Source organism: Perca fluviatilis, chromosome 18 (genome assembly GCF_010015445.1).
Source record: "Perca fluviatilis chromosome 18, GENO_Pfluv_1.0, whole genome shotgun sequence".
Taxonomy (NCBI): domain Eukaryota; kingdom Metazoa; phylum Chordata; class Actinopteri; order Perciformes; family Percidae; genus Perca; species Perca fluviatilis.
The window spans coordinates 16545680-16562248 of NC_053129.1; the positions used below are offsets into that span (position 1 = coordinate 16545680).

General features: G+C 39.0%; 1 protein-coding gene across 1 annotated transcript; it reads right to left on the bottom strand.

The window, feature by feature from the left end:
- Nucleotides 1-13117: 13117 nt before the first annotated feature.
- On the bottom strand, nucleotides 13118-15332 carry pou3f2a (POU class 3 homeobox 2a). Its single transcript, XM_039780990.1, has one exon. It carries the CDS (start codon nucleotides 14876-14878, stop codon nucleotides 13490-13492), a length of 1389 nt encoding a protein of 462 aa, XP_039636924.1. The 5' UTR covers nucleotides 14879-15332; the 3' UTR covers nucleotides 13118-13489.
- Between the last annotated feature and the right edge of the window lie 1237 nt (nucleotides 15333-16569).

Here is a 16569-nt window from a genome sequence, read left to right on the forward strand (position 1 = left end):
TTCTTCTACTTCGAAATGGTACTCCTCCCACATACTTTCAACTATAGATATAGTTCAAATTTAAAACTATTCACAAAACCCTTCAGCTATTAGAGAGTGATTCAGCTTTTTGATATCTTTTACAGTTTTTGTGTTATCACTGTTCAGGCTTTTTCTGTGTTTATAATGGGTGTGTAATGCAGTTTCGACATACTATACTATGACTGTTTATGATAAACTATGACTTCTTTTTGATATACTATAATATTACTTTTTTATTACTTTTTTTGACATAATATACTATGACTTTTTTTACATACTATACTATAACTTTTTAATCACTTTATTCGACATACTATACTTTTGACTGTTTTCAATATACTACACTATGACTTCTTTTTGATATACTGTACAGTACTATGACTTTTTTATTACTTTTTTCAACATACTATTATATGACTTTTTATTACTTTTTTCGATCTACTACACTATGACTTATTTATAATTTTTTTCGACATACTATACTATGACTGTTTTAGATCTACTATACTATGACTTATTTATCACTTTTTTCGACATACTATACTATGACTAGTAAACCTCTATATATGGGCGACCACTCTACCAACTGAGCTATATGGGAGCCCCACTACACTGACTTTTTGATCCCTTTTTCAACATACTGTTGACTATTTATGAAGACTTTGTGTGTTCTTACAGACCTTTTTCGACATACTATACTATGACTTTTTTTAAAAAATTTCCTCATACTATACTTTGAATTTTTGATCTCTTTTTTTTCAACATACTATACAAAGACTTTTTTCAACATTCTCTTCTGTGACATCCTTCAACATATTATACTATGACTTTTTTATTACTTTTGTGACGTACTAATCTATGACTTTTTTCACTTTTTTCGACACACTATACTATGACTTTTTATATCTTTTTTGACATTTTATACTATGCATTTTTTATCAACATTTTACTTTTTACTTTAACTTTTTTATCACAACTTTTTCGACAAACTATACTATGACTGTTTTTATTTACTATACTATGACTTCTTTTAGAGATACTATATTATGACTTTTTTATTACTTTTTTCGACATACTATACTATGACTTTTTGATCCCTTTTTTTCAACATACTATACTATAACCTTTCCAACATTCTATTCTATGACTTCTTTCAACAAACTATAGTATGACTTTTGATCACTTATTTTGACATACTATACTATGACTTTTTTTATCACTTTTTTCAACATACTATACTATGACTTTTTATAAATTGTTTTGACATACAATACTATGACTTCTTCACTTTTTTGACATACTATACTGTGACTTTTTTCGACATACTATACTATGACTTTTTTTATCAAAACACTACACACAATTAGCACAACCACACACCCAATCAGCAGAACACCTCAGACCCTTTGCAAAATGAAACACTCTTGCAAAAACTATACACTAATTTATTAAAAACATATTTTGTTACCATATGAAACACACACATTTCATATGACTTAATCCTGTTTGAACCAGTTACACACTGCTGTTGCTAACCTAAAACACTTTTAGCAATTCTACTTCTCAGTGATAAGAGTACTCTAAATGAAGTACACAGAGAAAGTGCAAATTTACAATACAGTTTTTTACAATTGCTTACACACTAAAATTAAAACTTTCCCACAATTAGCAAAACCTTACACTCAAGGAGCAAAACAATAGCCTAGATTTGCACAAATGTAAGCACATTGTCAGCTTCACACTTTTTGCAAAACATTACACACAGTGATTGCAAAACACTAGACACACTTGTATGCATTTGACACAGAAATTTATCATGATGTCATTTCCTTGCAATTTCAAAGCAAAGGCTTTCAAATGAACACACCCATGAACCAATTGGTTAAACACAGCCACCAGGTATGCAAACACGTGATGGTTTAATTGTAGACACACCAATCAGGTTTACAGTTTTTTTCTGATTGCTTAAGCACATTTTTTGTAACTATTGGCTATTTTTGCAAAACTCTACACACAAATAAGAAAACCTTTCACCCAATTATCAAAACATTGTAGTTCTCTTGCAAAAGCGAACACAGCTAGATTAACTCTTCACACCTTCGTAAAAATGGTGTTTTCGTATCAAACAGTAAACACAAGCCATCATCTACTAAGCACACAATGTGCCAACTACACACTGATGGTATGAATACAAAACACATCTGGCTTTTCTCTGTGTACAGATGTCAATTTGAGGTCATACTTTTGTCATAGTGTCATGTAAACATACAAGGATCCAAACTTCAAGTATTGGTGTTTATTCACACTCATCAAAACCAAGACAAAGTCAGAACACAAAATAGTAATTTCACAAAAAAAAAAAAAAAGTAAAAGACAAATCAGCCTACATCATGTCGTCTTTCTGGGTCCGGCCACAAAATTTCGTCCACATCGCATGCGATATCCTCCAGTCCAAGGCACCGGGGAAAATATCTCCTTGAATGCCGTATCCAGGCCTGACATGATGCCTGGTCAATATCTCCACATGCCTCCTCCATTGCTTGTAACAGGGCTACCTGTTGATGAGGATGACGGTCGTACACTTTCCAGCGCCAGGCAGAGAAGAACTCCTCGATGGGATTTAAGAATGGAGAGTATGGAGGGAGGTTGAGTGCCATGAAGAATGGGTGGTCTGTAAACCAGTTGCGGACCAAAGCAGCCCTATGGAAACTAACATTGTCCCATATGATGACATATCGGGTATGCTCTGGTCTGTGAACAGTGAGCATGTCATGTAAGGTGTCCAGGAATGCAATAATGTGTGCAGTGTTGTATGGGCCTATGGTTGCATGATGGTGAACAACACCATTTAGGCTTATAGCTGCACACATGGTTATGTTACCACCACGTTGTCCTGGGACATTGATGATGGCACGGTGTCCAATAATGTTCCTGCCACGTCTCCTGGTTTTACTGAGGTTAAAACTGGCCTCATCTACAAAAAGTAGCTCATGTCCCATGGCATCTGCTTCTAGTTCCATCACTCTCTGGACAAGACAAAACAAATGCAACACATCAGGCCCATGCACAGCACTACAGTATGCACTTCCAAATTCAGAACCAATGACACTATAGCTTACCTGTACATAGTCATATCGCAGTTGCTTTACACGTTCTGTGTTTCTCTCGAAAGGAACTGTGTAAATTTGCTTCATTCTTATTCGTTGTGGTCGCTTACAAATGTGTATATTTTGAAAGATGGTGTCATTATCAATTATGCGCTGCTGTATTTCGCGCAGTATTATTGCATTATTGGCAATCACCATGTTCACTATATGGGTCTCTTGCTCTGGAGTGAACATTCTTCCTCTGCCCCCAACATCTGGACGTCTAGCAATTCTGTAAAGTAACAATTTCAGTATTTTTGCATGTATGGTACTGTTGTGTTTCTCATTAGAGTATGGCAGTGCTACAAAGTACTTACCGATTCTCATTTCGAAATGTCCTAATGATGCTTGCCACAGTGTAGCGGCTCAAATTAGGCTGAACCCGTTGGCCAGCTTCCCTCAGGGTCATCCCATGGTTGATGACATGGTCCACTATTGTAGCTCTGATGTCATCAGTTATTCTATTTCTTACTCTTCTTACCCTCCCTCTTTCCCCTCCTCGTCCTCTTCTTGCTCCTCCTTGTCCTCTTCCTCTAACTTCCTCTAACCCTCTCGCTTCTTCACCTCCACGTCCTCTCCCTCGGCCTCCTCATCCTCTTCTTGCTCCTCCTTGTCCTCTTCCTCCAACTTCTTCACCTCCACGTCCTCTCCCTCGGCCTCCTCGGCCTCCTCGGCCTCCACTGATTCTCACTCTTCTCACTCTTACTGCTCCTTCCATTGTACTCCACACAGACAGCTTACCTGTGGCTTATTTATAGTGCTTAGGCTGATTGCAAAGTGAACTAATTATCTGAAACAGTTTTCACATGTGAAAGTGTGCCAGACAGTTGGCAAAATAGTGTTAATGATAGCCATACATGTGTATAATTTTGCTAGGAGTGTGTTGGAAATTTGGTAATTGAGTGTAAGCAGTGAGTTGTGTTTAAAGTTCTGCAAAAAGAGTGTTGTGCAGTGAATTGTGCCTACAGTTTTGCAAAGTGTGTCTTACAAAATTGCAAACTGAGTGCAAAGCAGTGTTTGTGCTTTTAGTTTTGCAAACTCAGTGAGTGGTATTGCTATACGTATTAATAGTTTTAGAAATTGTGCTACAAGAATCACAATGAGCGCTTAAGCATTCAAAAGAAACTGTAAGCACTATATAAAATGCAGCAGGTAAGTTCACCTGCCTTCAACTAAAATGGAAGGAGTCTGAAGAAGAAGACTGATAGTAAGAGGGGGAATCCACAGAGGAGGAGAAGGAGGTAGAGGAAGAGGAAAAGACCCAGCCAGAGGTAGAGGCCGAGGTGGAGGTAGAGGAAGAGGGAGAGGGAGAGGAAGACCTGAAGCCGGAGAATATGCTCAAAGAAGAAGAGGACCAAATTTATCAAATGAAAGTCACTCAACACTAGTGGACCATGTTGTGAACCACGGATTGACGCTGAGGGAGGCTGGACTAAGAGTTCAGCCAAATCTTAGTAGACATACAGTGGCATCTGTCATAAGGACATTTCGACAAGAAAACAGGTAAAAGAAAATCTGTCTACAGTTACAGTAATCAGCTGCTCATTGTATGCACCATATCAGCACTTTTGATACCCCTCCCTGTGACATTTGAGGATTGAGGGTCGAGAACGACAAGGAGGAAGGGGGGCCCATATACACGCGAGGGTTTACAATCTCCGGCCCCAGGCTCAGGTACCCCTCATTGAGGCCATGGAGGACACCTGTGACCAAGTCGACGCCCCAGCTGTGCAAGGATGGATTCCACATTCAAGACGGTTGTCTTGCCAATAAGGTTATTGCCTGTGATGATGAAATTCTCTGGTCAGATCCAGCTAGGCGAAGAGATAATGTCTAGAATTTTCTGTACTTTGTCAGATAATTTTTTGGTTTGTTGTTGGGTTTTTTTGTGATTGTAACCTAAAATGGATAGCGTATTTTATGTTTGTCTGTTGTTTGCTGAGCTAACAGTGTTATGCACACTACGGTAGTAGCATGAAAACTTGTGATTCTCCATGTTGACATGTTGACTGATTTGGGTATATGGAGAGAAATTAATTATATTTTCCTCAGTCTGCAGCATTGGTCTTGTGTAGTGTTTGGTGAACTTATTGTAAATTTCTCTGTGTACTTCATTTACAGTACTTTAATCACTGAGAAATAGAATTGCTAAAAGTGTTTTAGGTTAGCAACAGCAGTGTGTATCTGGTTAAAACTTCATTAAGTCAAATGAAACATGTGTTTCATATGGTAACAAAATACGTTTTTTATAAATTAGTGTATAGTTTTTGCAAGAGTGTTTCATTTTGCAAAGGTGCAAAGGTGTTCTGCTAATTGTGTGTGTGGTTGTGCTAATTGTGTGTAGTGTTTTGAAAAAGGCTGTCCCTGTTTTCAAAATTGTGCTTAAGCAATTGAAAAAAACTGTAAGTTCACCACACACTACACTAGACCAATGCTGCAGACTGAGGAAAATATAATTTATTTCTCTCCATATACCCAAATCAGTCAACATGTCAACATGGAGAATCACAACAAAACATGTCCCAGTTTTCATGCTACTACAGTAGTGTGCATAACACTGTTAGCTCAGCAAACAATAGACAAACATAAAATACGGTATCCAGTACAGGTTACAATCACAAAAATACACAGAAATACACAGAAAAATACGTGACATTATCTCTTCGCCTAGCTGGATCTGACCAGAGAATTTCATCCACATCACAGGCAAACATCCTCATTGGCAAGACAACCGTCTTGAATGTGGAATCCATCCTTGCACAGCTGCGGCGTCGACTTGGTCACAGGCGTCCTCCATGGCCTCAATGAGGGGTACCTGAGCCTGGGGCCGGAGATTGTAAACCCTCGCGTGAATATGGGCCCCCCTTCCTCCTTGTCGTTCTCGACCCTCAATCCTCAAATGTCACAGGGAGGGGTATCAAAAGTGCTGATATGGTGCAAACAATGAGCAGCTGATTTCAACTGTTTCCTTGTCTTAATGTCCTTATGACAGATGCCACTGTATGTCTACTAAGATTTGGCTGAAGTCTTAGTCCAGCCTCCCTCAGCGTCAATCTGTGGTTCACAACATGGTCCACTAGTGTTGCACAACTTTCATTTGATAAATTTGGTCCTCTTCTTCTTTGAGCATATTCTCTGGCTTCAGGTCTTCCTCTCCCTCTCCCTCTTCCTCTACCTCCACCTCGGTCTCTACCTCTGGCTGGGCCTCTTCCTCTTCCTCTACCTCCTTCTCCTCCTCTGTGGATTCTCCCTCTCACTCTCAGTCTTCTTCTTCTGACTCCTTCCATTTTGGTTGAGGGCAGGTGAACTTACCTGCTGCATTTTACATAGCGCTTAAACCTGATTGGTGTGTCTACAATTACAGTTTTTTCCAACTGCTTACACACATTTTCAAAACTATGTCTCCTTTTTTCAAAACTCTACACACAATTCCTAAAACTGCACACACAAAATGCAAAATGCCTCCCATCTCCTTCAAAATGAAACACTGCATTCAAAATACCATAAACACATCTCAAAATGAAGCATTTGCATCAAATGGCAAACACTTTTTCCATAATAGTAAATTTTGCATATACCATGTACACACTGTTCTAAATCTAAAGCTCTTTAGTCTTTAATAGGCTTATATCTACATTTACAATGTTCTAGAGAGAAAGTCATCTGCTGAAAGGGGATGAAAAGTACACTGTAAAAAACAATGTAATGTAATGTAATGCCGTATGGACGCCACTGTAAAGGCGCCACTGATTGTCTCATGGTCAATCCGTGGTTGATCACATGATGAATAAGTGTGGCCCTGACCTCATCAGAGATGGCTCTCTTTCCTCCCTCCTCCTCATTGTTGTCCCCTGTCTCTCCCTCCTACTCCCCTTGCTCTCTGTCTATTGTTTGCATCCATTGTTCAAAACAGGTAATCTGACCTTTGACCTATGTATAGGCCTATACTAAAGCAGTGATTGGTTAGTGTTCAGTTATGACATAATGTGTTTGCACATGTGAGGAGTGTGTGTGTGCCCTGGTAAATAAGTGTAGCATTTTGATTGGCTGTGTTTGGAAAACGAAAGCAAGTTACTTCCTGTTAGATTTTTGTGTCTTAGGTAGAGAATTGTGTGTAATATTTTGAAAAAAGTGTTTTATGCAATTGAAAACTGAGTGAAAGGCTGAGAAATAGCTTATGGTTTTGGAGATTTGCTGTGTAGTTTTGCACTTTGAGTGAGAGGTTTCAAAAATCGTGTGACATGAAAAGATTTTGTGTGTAAGCAGTTGGAAAAAACTGTAAGCAATCATGTATTTTCATACCTGGTGGCTGTGTTTAACCAATTGGTTCATGGGTGTGTTCATTTGAAAGCCTTTGAAATTGCAAGGAAATGACATCATGATAAATTTCTGTGTCAAATGCATACAAGTGTGTTTTGCAAATCACTGTGTGTGATGTTTTGCAAAACGTGTGAAGCTGACAATGTGCTTACAGTTGTGCAAATCTAGGCTAGTGTTTTGCTTCTTGAGTGTAAGGTTTTGCTACTTGTGGGAAAGTTTTAATTTTAGTGTGTAAGCAATTGTAAAAAACTGTATTACTTCTTTCAACATACAATACTATGACTTTTTATCACTTTTTTCGACATACTATACTATGACTTTTTTCGACATACTATACTATGACTGTTTTTAATATACTATACTTTGACTTTTTTATCACTTTTTTCATCATACTATACTAAGACTTTTTTCAACATTCTATGCTGTGACAGCTTTCAACATACCATACTATGACTTTTTCATTACTCTTTTTTGACATACTATACTATAACCTTTTGATCCCTTTTTTCAAAATACTATACTATAACCTTTTCAACATTCTATTCTGACTTCTTTCGACAAATTATAGCATGACTTTTATCACTTTTTTCGACATACTATACTATGACTTTTTATAATTTTTTTTGACATACAATACTATGACATTTTTCGACATACTATAATATAACATTTTAATCACGACTTTTTCAACATACTATACTGTAACTTTTTAATCACTTTTTTCGACATACTATACTGTGACTTTTTGATCCCTTTTTTCAACATACTATACTATGACCTTTTCAACATTCTATTCTATGACTTCTTTCGACATACTATACTATGACTTTTTATAATTTGTTTTGACATACAATGCTATGACTTTTTCACTTTTGTTGACATACAATACTATGACATTTTTCGACATACTATAATAAAACCTTTTAATCACAACTTCTTGATATACTATACTATGACTGTTTTTGATATACTATACTATGACTTCTTTCAGATATACTACACTATGACTTTTTTATGACTTTTTTGATATACTTTACTATGCCTTTTTGACTTTTTAAAAAACATACAATGTTATGACTTTTTTCACTTTTTTTGACATCCTCAACATTTCAAATTGCTGACATGCCAACATTTCTTTACTTTATCCACACAAATTACATATCAATACATTCGCAAAAGCTTTCTGTTGCTCACGGTGAGGTCATTTTATTGATACCACTTGTTTAGGGGTTTTTTTAGGCTTCTTCGATGGGAAGTTTACCAGGGCTTTTTTAGTTAATCTCAGTAGTGTTAAAAACAAAAAGGTGTGATAATTAAACATCAAAGCCAGTGCAAGGCTTGATTACAACTGGAAGGACCAGCTGCTGCTTCTCCTATACCATGACACCAAACTTTTCCATAGACAGAAAAATTACAATTAGAATGAATTACATTACAATTGATTTTTCATTATTTTTTATTATTTATTATGTATGTAGTATATCATGTATTTGTGTTTGTGTATTTATAATAACAATAATAAATGTATTATTAATGTGTGTGTGTGTGTGTGTGTCTCACCTGTATTTAGAGCCGTCTACTTGTGAACCCATTACTCAGGATTTTAATAACTGCGGGGCCTCTTTCTCCATACGTAAATATTTATATACCTTTCTCTGTCAATATGTCTGTCTTCTTTAAAAAACAAAAACAATGGCGTAGATAGGCAAATCATTAGAATCCCTAACATTTTTTTTTTAAGATAATTTTTTGGGGCATTTTCAGCCTTTATTTTGACAGGACAGCTGAAGACACAAAAGGGGAGAGAGAGGGGGAATGACATGCAGCAAAGGGCTGCAGGTCGGTGTCGAACCCTGGCCCGCTGCGTGGAGGAGTAAGCCTCTATATATGGGCGTCTGCTCTACCAACTGAGCTATCTGGGTACCCAGAATCCTTAACATTTTTTACTTTTTATTTTGCATCCTTCATCCCTTTCCCACTTTTTTTAATCTATTTATACTGCTTTAGCTGCTTTCCATGCTTAATCAAGACTTATTTCCAGATTCCTACTTAATTCAAATCTAAAAATGTTCCACATATTTCATACATTGTAAATTCTTTTTGTACTTTTTGAAAATATTGAACACTGCTGATTGAGATTTCCTAATTTGACCCACCCACTTCCCATCTTTCAACTCATTCATTACTCCTTGAGTTACTTATTTATCCAAATTAAAGCCGGAAATTTAGTTTAGCATCAGCTTTTACAAAAACCTTCATACAATATTGGTATTATTAGCCTTTTTAATACTTTCTAATTCATTAGAACCATTTCCACTTTTCACTGCAACTTCACCTTCTCACACATTTTAACCTGCAATTCAGTGTAGCGGCAGCTTTAAAAAATAAATATTTTTATACTTTTTTTGACACATTATTGGTATTATTTACCATGTCAATAAAATTCATACTAATTAAAACTATTGACAACTACTCTCACTTCTTCACCTTCTTCTTACACAATTATGCCAGAAATCCAGTTTAGCTTTAGAAATTTATCTTTTCAGCATTCACAAGCATTTTCAGCAGGAAATGCCTTTCCTAGTTCAAAATAAAAGCCTGAATATCATAGATTAAATTATAGAGGATGTGAAATTACGTAAAAAGGCGCATTTGAGAGGAAAATGTAAGCCTGTCCTTGCTTGATGTCCTTCAAGCTGTTTAGAAATTAGAAATAAATGGATGAAAATGTTTCATTAACTCTTTCTGACATTGTTAGATCTTATTCCCAGTTTCTCTTAAATATGTTTTTTATTATCATTATTTTGGACAGATTGTAAAGCCCACAGAGCCAAATGTGTTTTTTGTGATGTTTGGCAATATAAATAAAATGAACTTAACCTATAAATTATAAGCAGTACCAGATTAGTAATGTTAGCATCAGTTTACATAATTCTTTCGAGGAAACGTCCTCTGAACTTATTAGGAAATTACAGATCTGTAAAATAAATCGTTTCATCTCCCAAAATACATGTTCTAAATGCCTCAACGTTTCTTAGCCCTCCACACACTGCCAATAATTCAATTATGGTGGAGTAATGAAGTATTGAAAGATACTCGAGTCATCCTAAAAAGTGTGCATGTTTTTAACTGTGGAGAGTAACTCCTTTTGAGTTGATAAACCCCTAAAATCCCAGAATAAAATAGAGGGCATTGTCACGTAAAAAATACCAACATTCATTGAAGCTGAAGCAACCACCCGACCTCCATCCAAGAAACCCAAGCCTGCTTTAAACTGTACTAACAGCCACTAGATGGCAGCAGCAGACTGTTTCTGATTTAGCCACCGATCAGCACACACACGTAGCCTAATAAATACTAGACATGACGTGAAAGCAACTGGAAGAAGATGTGCTCAAGAATATGAACCCCCGTTTCTAACAGGTCAAATTATACCCAGTAATCCTCCTGCAACAAAATACTAAAACATGTCTGAAAACAAGAGTGAGGTTCAATATTACTCTTGAAATTGTACACTGTGGTGACAGCGTTCTCATCTCTCTAATTAAATTTTTTTTTTTTTATTTCCACTCTATATTTCAGTGTGCTATGTTTTATTTAGCATTCATATAATTATTCAAACGATTTCCTAGGACATGGAAATGAGTCATAGTACATGTTTATAATTATTTTATGAGGTGTAATGAAGGCAACAGGCCAACGTAATACACTAATAAGCCTTGTTTATAATACATCAGCTTGTATCCTACACCTGAGTCAGGTCTATCTTGTTGTGTAGACCTTTTTTTTTTAAATGCAGGCCTGCCGTTTGTCTGTGTGCAAACAGAAAATCTTCACTTGTTTTGATTCTAAATGACGTCTCATAATTGTCAATTAGTTTCCATGTTTATCCTGATGGACATATTAATTAACGCTACGGTGTTTCAATTTCAGGCCATTGACCGGCTGTCTGAGCGTCTTTACGGGTATCTTTCCTAACAACAGTATTAGTGCAAATCAACGGTAGTAAACACTTAACCAAAACAGCCGAAGGACAATTTTAAGCAACCGAGACGGATTGATAAAATCTATAATCATAATGCAAGGCCACGTGCGCAAGAAACAATAAACTAAATCAGCTTGTCCAGAATTGCGACTTTTCCTGAGGCTCAATAAATGTGGCAAAGACGGCAGTGTAATAGAAAACAAATACGATTTAATGACAAAAAAGCATATAGAAATTGTGCAATCGTTGATTTCTTTTCCCTCTTCGTTTGATCACAGATTTCAGGTCGATGCTATTTTGTTTTGGTTTTTTTTTCCACCTCAAACTCAAATTCAGCTGAAGGATTAGGCCTACTTGAGATGTAGTTAGAATTACAGAAATATTGGGCCCCATTTAAATTAAGGGCGAATTATTATATAGGCATATATACACTTAAATAAGGACACTGCCCTGGTCGGCGTATTACAAAACAATATGTAAAATATTGCTATGCTTCATTTTGAATGATTGGCGATGAATTAAAATAAAAAAGAACAGTGGAACATCTCATTGACATTGGCCTCATACATTCAGAAAGTGTTTTAAATGCAAAACAATCTCATGGAAATCGTCTAAAATTCACATTATGTTATTTTCTTTTTTAAAATACATTTTCCTTCTATTCATCTACATCCTTCAGATGGATTTGAGTTTCTGAATTTCTATATTTTCTTTAGATTTCAGTCACAGAATTCATCCACAATTACTCTGGATTTAGCTCAATAACCTCCCATTATTAGATCAGGTTATTCGTCACAGGATTTAAGTGGCACAAGAACACGTGTCTGTGTTTGTGCTTTGGCACAGACTGACAGAGAAAAACTGAGCAAACAAACAAACGAAGCCATACAAAATAACAATTTGAGATACATCCCACAAATTCAGTCTTCTCGGTGGATGAACAAGTCATACAGTAGAAGTATAGCCACTGCGGCCAGAGCTGGTACCAGATATATTCAGTTTATCTTTGTTTTTGTTTTTTAAAATCTTTTTAGTAAAAGGAAGGCAAAATGGGCTGGATTGCTTTGAGTGTTCCAGCCGGACAGTCTCGGTCTTTCTCATCACAGCATTTTGGACAAGTACAGAAATAACAAACAGCAAAAACACACTGTAAACAGGCGCACAGAAATGTCTGCACAGAAAGAAAAGCATTAAAGTGAACAAATACTCAGTATGTGGCATTATTATTATTATTATTATTATTGTTGTTGTTGTTGTTGTTGTTGTTGTTGTAAAAAAACGTAAACCAAGAGAAGAAATTTCAAATTAAAATATATTATGGATGCAGCTGACACTACAATCAATACATCATATTCAATTTAAATTTAGGCTATCATCAGAATTATATAATAATAATAATAATAATAATAATAATAATAATAATAATAATAATAATAATAATAATAATAATAATAATAATAAAAGCAGTTGGCTGGTATTGGCTTGAATGTTGAACATTGTACAGCAGGTGTCTGCCATTTCAGCCCTCTCTTGCCACACGCTGCGAAGAACCCCTGTTGCTTTTGTTATGATGGAAAGATGGCGTTTATTTACCCACACTGACTGCGACTTATCATCGAGCCCAAAGCTTGTTTTTATACCCTCCCGCGGACACCTTGTGCCCACATCCGACTCTGTCTTTCTTTAATGACACATTACATAACGACACATTAGCGCCTCGGTAGAAGGTAAAGAAAAGCATTTTCGTATCAATGTCGCTGTTTTCTTTTTTTGGTTAGCACACACCAGCCGTATGCTTGGCAGTTCCGCGGCATTAAACCTCTCCATACAGCTCTCTGCTATGCGTATTTTTAGTGCTTGGGTGCCACTGTATATCCCCACTGTGTGTGTCCGTGGGTCCAACGTTTAAGCTGGCTGAGGTCCAGTTTCGAGCGGTCCAGCACAGAGAATCAAACAAATAAGGAGGCATTATTCCTCCTTAAGGGGTCCGTGTCTTGCTCAGAATAACGGACTGGGGTCACTGCACAGGAGTTTGTCCTCCGTGGTGAGGAGGGGTGTCCCCGTACATGTCCTCTCCTCCTGGTATCTGTCCCCCAGCGGGTGTCATCCTCTTCTCCTTCTGCCGCCGGTTACAAAACCAAACCCTCACCACCTCCTTCTCCAGCTGCAGACTGTCCGCTAGAGAGTTGATCTCCGCTGCTCCTGGTTTTGGACATTTGAGAAAATGGCTCTCCAGAGCTCCTTTGACGCCCACCTCGATGGAGGTCCTCTTTTTCCTTTTCCTTCCCTGTGCCGCGATTTTATCCAGACTAGTGGGGCTGCCCGAGGTGGAGTCCGCCTCCTCCAGCCACTTGTTCAACAAGGGCTTGAGTTTACACATGTTTTTGAAGCTGAGCTGAAGCGCCTCGAACCTGCAAATGGTGGTCTGAGAAAAGACGTTTCCATACAGCGTCCCGAGGGCCAGTCCAACGTCCGCCTGGGTGAAGCCCAGCTTGATGCGTCGCTGTTTGAACTGCTTGGCGAACTGCTCCAACTCGTCTGAGGTCGGCGTGTCCTCGTCTGAGTGGTCCTGGCCGTGCTGGTGATGGTGTGAGAGAGACTGCTGGTGGGCCCCAGGGCCGCCTCCGTGTTCACTGAGGTGCGGGCTGTGGCTGTGGTGGTCCTCGTCCCGCAGGGGGTGGTGGTGCATCCCCCCTTGCTCTCCCCCTGGCATCAGACCGAAGCCGGACTGGGAATACACCAGGCTCTGGCCCTCAGATGTCGCCATGCCGGGGATGTGCGTGGTGGCTGTGCTGGTTCGCCATGCTCTGGCGTCGTGATGCGCCTGCTGGTGCGCTAGGTGAGGGTGTCGCTGTTGCTGTTGCTGCTGCTGCTGCTGTTGCTGCAGACTGCTGGAATTCTGCAGCTCCTCTCGGTCACTGTCGTGCAGTACGGGCTTCACGTCCTGTTCTCCGAGGGGACTAGATGGCCAGGGCGCCCCGCTGTCACCGTGAGACAGCGCCGTTATCCACTGGTGCGCGTGGCTGAGCGGATGTCCACCGCCCGGTAACGTGCTATAGTCGTTCTGGAGCAGGGTGTGCGCGTCCCTGTACGCTGCCGCCTGCTGCATGCTCCCGGACTCCGAGTGCGGCGGCGGCGCGCTGCTGGGGGTGGTGAGGACGCTGTAGTGGTTGGATGTTGCGGTCGCCATAACTATCGGAGCCAGAGTGATAGCTGGAGTTAAAAGGAGGCTGCCTTTGACAGTAACTCTTTTGCGCCACGGGGCAGCTAGGCGTCTCTCTCCAGCATCTCCCGGGCGCTGTGCCAAGGGGACGCAGAGGCGCGCACCTGTGGTCCGCCTCGCTCCGCTCTTTATTGGCCAAGAACGGTTGACAGATGTGGTTACCCCTGACAGCACCCCGCTCATTGGTCACGGGAGATTGTACAGAAACCCCAATCACTCTGCCCAACAATACTAGCAGTCCTGCAGCATGCATGAGTACAAAGTGGAGGGAGATGGAGCCGCCGAGTGTAAACACAGAAAAGACTTAGCTTGAGAGAAAAAATAAAAAAGTAGGCCTATTTATTTTGAAAGTTCCTTATTAACATTGATCTGGGTCAGTGGGTCACGTTTATTGGTATCGTGCGTCAAACCAGTTCGTAGAAGTTAAGGTATACAGATTTGAACGTTAACTGATGTAGGCTGGCGAACACATTTATGCGCACAATAATAGGCTATAACTTTCTTTGTCCAAATACTCAAAACTGCCAAACCTTAATTAAATCACATTTTTATGCATTTGAAGTAGAATATTTGATATCTTTTGCGCCGTGAAACAGTAAGCAGTGATCATGAGGAGGAGAAACTTCCAGCTGCCTCTCTGCCCTCAGGATGCTGTCCAGAGAGAGGGGCCGCGTGCTTCCAGGGCCTCTGCCCCGTTGCCATGGCGAACGCGGTGAATGGAACAACAACGCCCACGTCACAGCTGCAATTCGCTCCTTCTTTTCGTTCGGTTCCAAAGGGCTCATTGGGGCCGCGCGCTCGGCCGTCGGAACAAATAATAGGGGGCGAGCGGAGAGGGCAGCTCGAGGCCAAAGAGAGGAGGCTGCAAGAATGGATCTCTCCGCCTTCTCTGCCCCAAACGTGCCCCCTTCCACCTGCTTGTTGGGTAAACTTAGGGAGGGATGCACACACAGTGGCACGCGAGGTACGGTTTCCCAAATCTCCTGCAAGAAAAAAACAGCCCTTGATTTTTCACATTTTTAAATTACATTACATGTCATTTAGCCGACGCTTTTTATCCGAAGCGACAGTTGCTATATATGTATGTATGTATATATATATATATATATATATATAATATATATATATATATATATATATATATATATCAGAGGTCGCACGCCTCTTGAGCAACTAGGGGTTCAGTGTCTTGCTCAGGGACACATTGGTTGATGTATTGCAGTGGGAATCGAACCAAGAACCCCCACACAATATTTTGACGAGGAAAAATTATCTCTTCCCACTAATGCATACAAATAGAGGGCTCCCAAATTGTCCTTGACACGCACAAATATCTGCCTCATACAGCAGTGAAAATGCACGTATGCAAGTATTAAAACTCAAATACATTTTATCGGTGTACACTTTCCTTGAGTATTTCCATTTTATTCCATTTCATACTCATGCTTCACTACATTTCACAGCCAAATATTGTGCTTTTTATTCCACTACATGTATTTGACAGCTACAATTACTAGTTACTTTGCAGATTAAGCTGGTACATAAGCTACAAATTATGACCCTTCAAAACGGGATGCATTTTTGTTGATTAAACTACCCATACAGTAGAAACAAATAGCTTCACTGTGACCAGCTCCAACATTACAATGCTGCTTACTTGGTAATGGATCTGAAATAATAATCCAGCAATATATAATCATTTCACACTTTTAAACAGTTCTGTTTAATGAGTATTTTATTACTTACTTACTTAGTATCAATACAACACAGGACCATGAAGGTGTTGACTCTGATAGTACAGTTTTGTCCTTTGGCACTGTTGGGAAGAAAATAACAGTGTAGTTGGTTAGTGAATATTCATCAAAGCATTCATT